Source organism: Eutrigla gurnardus (assembly GCF_963514095.1).
Source record: "Eutrigla gurnardus genome assembly, chromosome: 20".
Classification (NCBI taxonomy): domain Eukaryota; kingdom Metazoa; phylum Chordata; class Actinopteri; order Perciformes; family Triglidae; genus Eutrigla; species Eutrigla gurnardus.
In genome coordinates, this window is record NC_139931.1 from 5,689,114 (window position 1) to 5,695,159 (window position 6,046).

The 6,046-nt window shown below is 41.3% G+C and overlaps 1 protein-coding gene across 1 annotated transcript; it reads left to right on the forward strand.

The window, feature by feature from the left end:
• Positions 1-551: 551 nt before the first annotated feature.
• Positions 552-6,046, forward strand: kcnj12b (potassium inwardly rectifying channel subfamily J member 12b). The gene is made up of 2 exons (XM_084036977.1): positions 552-1,065; positions 3,140-6,046. Exon 2 carries the CDS (start codon positions 3,258-3,260, stop codon positions 4,491-4,493), a length of 1,236 nt encoding a protein of 411 aa, XP_083893103.1. The 5' UTR covers positions 552-1,065; positions 3,140-3,257; the 3' UTR covers positions 4,494-6,046.

Genomic DNA, 6,046 nt, shown 5'->3' on the forward strand with positions numbered 1-6,046 from the left:
GCATGTTCAACAGGAGCTGCTTTGCTTTCTGAATGAGTCAGAATGGAGACCACACCACCCACACTGTGATCTGTTTGATTTTAGTTAGAAAACAAGGACAACGTTACAGAATATGGTAGTGAATTAGAGTAGTTACTCACTTCTCCATAGACGTCCACGTAGTGGTAGATTTTACTTATTCTTAAAGAAAGAGATACTCGAAATAAATGTCACTGTATACAGCAGTGGTGATGTCCAGTCTTCAAAGCAACACTGTCACAAAATTAAAAATACGTTCTAGGAGAATTTAACCCAGAGAAATGTGTTTAACAATTATATGTTCTGGCCATTTCTGGTATTTCTCGTACACATCGGTCCTGAATAAACCAGTTGGTTCTTCCATCTGAACATTGCTGACCAGCGCTGGTGCAACACTAGGTATGGGAAGAGCACGTAGTCTCCAAATGCCAAGTATCTACAGTGACACCATGAAAGGGAGGGGGAGGACGATAGCTGAGCAGTGAGCAATAGTTCACTGGATGTGGGATACAGAGTGGGATCTGCAGCAGAACGAGATCACATAGCAGATATACCAAGAAAGTGTGAGACTGTCGACTGCCCATGAATCTAAAATAAGATACAAGGGATTGATTTTTTTGATTGGATCGGACCATACGGGCCACGTGAGCCCTACAGACATTCGGTTTGGGACGGCTTTGATCGGGTTGCTATTTTGAGGGTCAAAATTATGACTTCAGCGCTTCACTGAAGTAATTTTTCTGATCAGCTGGATATCAATCGAGCAGATACCTTGGAGGACTTGACAGTAGGAGTGATTGTAATGCTCTGCTTATTGAGTGGAGAAGGAGACACGATAAAACTAGGAGGCTCAGACACGATGGTACTCTGGGGCCATTTACTTTTCTGTCCCAGGAGGATAGAGTGGTTCTACCCGTAACGGAGGAAAAGAATTGGAGAGACAAAAAGGAAGCCTGAGGAGAAACATGCAGCAGTTCGGCTAAAAGACTTGGAAATCTGGAAGAAAAGGAAAGTTGGAAATCAACATTTATTTGGAAACACTTGCAGGTAAGCTGCTTTATTTGTTTTAAATATAACGCTGTCGCCAACACGCTCTCGACGAGAGACCTGCGGACGGTCTCTCATTGTTCAATGCAAATATATTCTCAGTCTTATTGTGACAAACGTCAGCAGAGTAATAGAGGATTGAGCTCACAGCTCAGCAGGCAGAGTGTGGCTCATGTGAGAGCGGAGGAGCTGTTGCAAAGAAAATTAGATATTAATATCTTTTGCTTCTTAGCAACTGGAGCATTGAGTAACAGAAACCACACACATTCAAATGGGCAGAAAATCTGTTATTATCAATTGTCATCCTGGTCTCTGTACTTTGGTCTCTCTTGAAAATGACACACCTGTATAAATGAAGGTTAAATAAATAAATAATAATTAAAAAAAATGACTTACCAATTTAGGCTGAGGGTTTGAAACATACTTCAACTTGAATCTGTCCAGAAATTGTACATCAGATGTTAATACTGCTCTGTATACAAGGTATACATTTGTATCTGTCCATAGCTGTAGAGCATCCCGGGTGTAGACACCTGCACAGCAGCCTTTGTGACCCCATTTGGAAGTTTCATAAACCCAGTTTTATAACTGCACGTTCCTAAAGCGCTGAGGTGCATTATTTGAGGTTTAACTGCATCTTATCTCTTGGAGGAACAAAAGAAAAAACCATGATAGCATTGATCTAACAGGCAACAGTTAACATGTCACTTTATTCTGACCTGCAGTTGTTTGTTGTTGCATGGTTTCCTCTGGTCCCTGGAGTCTCCAGTGTTTTTCATCTTGCAGCATCATTAGGTCAAATTTTCTGTCTCTGCTTTTAGCTTAAGACTAAATGCCTACAATACATATTCCCTCCAGCGTCGGCTGTACTTTGTGCTTTAAACTAATTAGGAAATATTAGCATGCTAACATGCTAGATGAAGGTAGTAACCATGGTAAACATACTTGCTAAACAGCACGAGCATGTTAGCATGTTGACATCATTAGCATCAATAATTATGAGCTTACAGCCTCACAGAACTCACAAAGTAGAATTTTCTACAACATGATATATATATTTAACTATAAAATATTCAAGCAGAAAGTCTATTAACCTGTTGATGACAAGCCCTGGGCTCATAGTTGTCTTTAGGCTAATTTGTTGTTGTATGAAACAGGATATTCAGAAGGATTTTGATTGAATTCACAATGATTTCCAGCAATTGGCACACAATTGTGTGATAAATTGTTCTGAAGCGATTCCATATCGATTTCCTAGCATGAAACCATTTTGTGGCTGTCCCTTCTATGATACAACTTTTCTTCCCTGTCTTTTTCAGCCCATATTATTTTCCAGTTCAGCCCCACAGGGGAATCACACTGCCTCATCACAGTGACTCTAATAGTTGTGCCAGCTGGAGGAAACAGAATATACGTCATATGAAATGGCAGGGCATTGGATTAACTGGCTATTTCTGTACCTTGTTGATCAGAAAAACATGTATTGTATACACCAGAGTATTTCCAATAGAGCGGGGGCAAAGAGAGGTAGGACAGAAAATCGAATGTCTCAAAGGCTAAATTACAATTGTAATGTGTTGTGTTTGAAAATCTATATATAACTGTATAATCTTCACGTTTGCCCTAAATTGTGCAGCATAAATTAACTTCATACAGTTTGGACAGTAATTGTAAATTATATTCATCAACATTTTGCCTCTATTGAAAATAATAACAACCGAAAGATTTGTTACCATATCAACAATGAAAATGATTAAGTGAAAATACTTTGTAAACAGCAGCTATTATTAGAAATCAGCTCATAAAACTATTTGAGTTGACAGTGAGTGACTCCTTGGAGAAGTCTAGATATTTTAAATGCATCATGTGTTGCAGATGTTTGTCAGAAACAAATAGTCGTCAAAACTAGTTATAGTCAATAACGTGCTGAAAAAAAGAGATAGAGATTGTGTGTTTATCCTTAAACTGTGCTTAAAAAAAGGTTTCCTAGGAAATTAAGTGAACATGTAGGCCCATCATGTCCATTGGCTTCCCAATGCTGTATACTAATAATTCACCTGTCCTTCTTTTACAGGAAACTTCTTTTGTGCCTCCCTTCTCAATTCCAGTTGACGCTGCCTCTGTTTTGGGGGCGAAGTTGTGCACTTCCTGCAAGCCTGGTGTGTTTTGTGTGAGCCGGGCCCCTCTGAGGCATGAGCGTGGGAAGGGCCCACCACCATAGCTTCGTGTCCTGTGAAGAAGAAGGCCTGAGACTAAGTACCATGCCTGCAGTGGGCAGCTTCGGCAATGGCAAGATTCACACGAGACGCAAATACCACAGCCGGTTTGTCAGCAAGGCTGGCCAATGCAACGTCCGTTTCACAAACATGGATGACAAGTCACAGCGGTACATATCTGACATTTTCACAACGTGTGTGGATATCCGCTGGCGATATATGTTCCTGCTATTCGGCCTGGCGTTTGTGGTGTCCTGGCTAACATTTGGATTGGCATTCTGGGTCATCGGCCTCCTGCACGGTGACATGGACCATCCCGAAGGGGATGAAAGCTTCGTTCCCTGTGTCACGCAGGTCAACACCTTTACGGCAGCTTTCCTGTTCTCTGTTGAGACCCAGACGACCATTGGGTACGGTGCTCGTTGTGTGACTGAGGAATGCCCGGCTGCTGTCTTCATGGTGGTCTTTCAGTCCATCATGGGCTGCATCATCGATGCCTTCATGATTGGTGCCATCATGGCCAAGATGGCGAGGCCCAAAAAGCGTGCAGAGACTCTACTGTTCAGCCACAATGCAGTCATCGCCTTGCGTGATGGGAAACTGTGCCTCATGTTTAGGGTTGCTAATCTGAGGAAGAGCCACATTGTGGAAGCTCATGTGCGAGCCCAGCTCGTCAAGCCCCGTTACACAGAGGAAGGCGAATACATCCCCATGGATCAGCTTGACATGGACGTAGGCTATGACAATGGCACAGACCGCCTGTTTCTGGTTGCACCCCTCACTGTCATCCATGAGATCGATGAAGAAAGTCCACTGTTTGGCATCAGCAAGCAAGATCTGGAAACATCTGACTTTGAGATTGTAATTATTCTCGAAGGGTTGGTGGAGGCCACTGCCATGACGACGCAGGCACGCAGCTCTTACCTGCCCTCGGAGATCCTGTGGGGTCACCGCTTCGAGCCCGTCATCTTTGAGGAGAAGAGCCAGTACAGGATAGATTACGCCTACTTTCACAAAACGTTTGAAGTGCCGTCCACCCCCAGATGCAGTGCCAAGGACATGGAGGAGAGAAAATTCCCAACATCTGGCGACAACTCCTTCTGCTATGAGAACGAGCTGGCCTTCATCAGCAGGGATGAGGAGGAGGAGGAGGAGGAGGGAGAAGGTGGAGAAAGAGGAAGACAGGAAGTGTTTATCGGAGCTACTGAATGAGCGGGGACGTGATCAAAAGTCCTTCCTTTCGAAGAGAATCAGAGATTTAACCTTCGGCTGTTGCCTGATTTATTTGCTTTTAGATGCAGAGCAATGAAAGCGTGTGAAGATCCCTATGAGCGTAACTCTACTGACATAAGGACACCTGTAAAAGGTGGAGAAACAGACAGGCAAGGATCTCTTTTCTCATTGGATTATAAACTCTTTTGCTTTACCTGCGATGGTTACGGAACTTCGTCAAAAGCAAACAAAACTGTGATGTTTCAATTTGCAGATGATCCTAGTGCATGAATAGTATAGTTTTGTATGAATATTTTGAGAAATGTTTCATCGTTTTTGTGGGACAATCTGAAGGTGCTGTTCACAGTCCTCCAATATGTAATTTGCAGCTGTGTGGCATGAAAGTGACACTTTGCAAATATTTCTCCAGATTAATTTTGTAAAAAAAAAAGGGTGGAGTTCAACAGTGAAATGTCCTCTTAATGGTATAACTGAACAATACGATTCCAATGTAGAAGAAATATTCTACATTATACAATGTCAGTGGATGACTTGGTTAGCTGGCATACATTCAACTGATGGAAACTAGGTAGGTAGAGTTTCTAATATTTCCATTATAAAAAGGAAAAACACACTTGATGGTTATTTATTAGCAGGGAAACGATTCATATCTGTCTTAAAGTTTCAGCCAGAGATGTTAAATATGTAATTTCTTGCTTAACAGTTCGAAACATGTGAAAAACTGATTGAATGAGCGTTTGCTAAACCCCCTACTATAATAAATACTTTGGTTACTGTTGCTATGCCTGTTGAGCGGTGTCTGTTCTCCCATAGCAACGCTTGTTTACAATGATTGAAGCAGATTTTTCACCAGAGAGCTAATATTTCCTGAAAAATTCTTGATTTCAAGCAATGGTAAACATAAGCAGACAAACATCAATTTTATTTTACTGTCACTGGCTAGAGGAGTAAGAACACACTAGCTCTTGTATTTCTGGTTTTGGAGAGGGTTTAAAAAAAAACTAATAAAAAAACTAGGCCTACTGTGCCTAGCAACAGTTGCTAAACTATGATTGCACAATAGCTTGGTTTAGAAAATGGTCAATTGAAATGTATTTGTTATTTCTTTTCAGATCCAATATGTATTCTGAAGGGAAACAAAAAATAAAACTGTACAAAACTATATTTTAAAGATGAGACATTTTCTCCTCCGAGCCACCATCATGGTTTAAATCAAAGCGAACTAAGCAAAGACAAGTAAGGAGCACCTCAAAGTTCACCTCAGGACATAAAACACAATCAGAACAGAAGAACTTATCCCCTCACGTATTGGTAATCAAATACTTGACACATAATGTTGATGGCCCCCACAGGAAATAGAAGAGTCTGAGTAATCTGAAATGAAGCCCGGTCACATACATGACTGGTGGGAGACAGAGTGGAGCAATATTGCACCTGTGAATTTGTGCTCTAAATCAAGTTAAAAGACCAAATAAAACCCTAAGGAAACACACAACACAAAGTACACTACTGTATAATAGTATAATACTGAA

Excerpts from the sequence above, each read along its gene's own strand:
- kcnj12b (XM_084036977.1), top strand. The coding sequence starts at position 3,258 with ATGAGCGTGGGAAGGGCCCACCACCATAGCTTCGTGTCCTGTGAAGAA.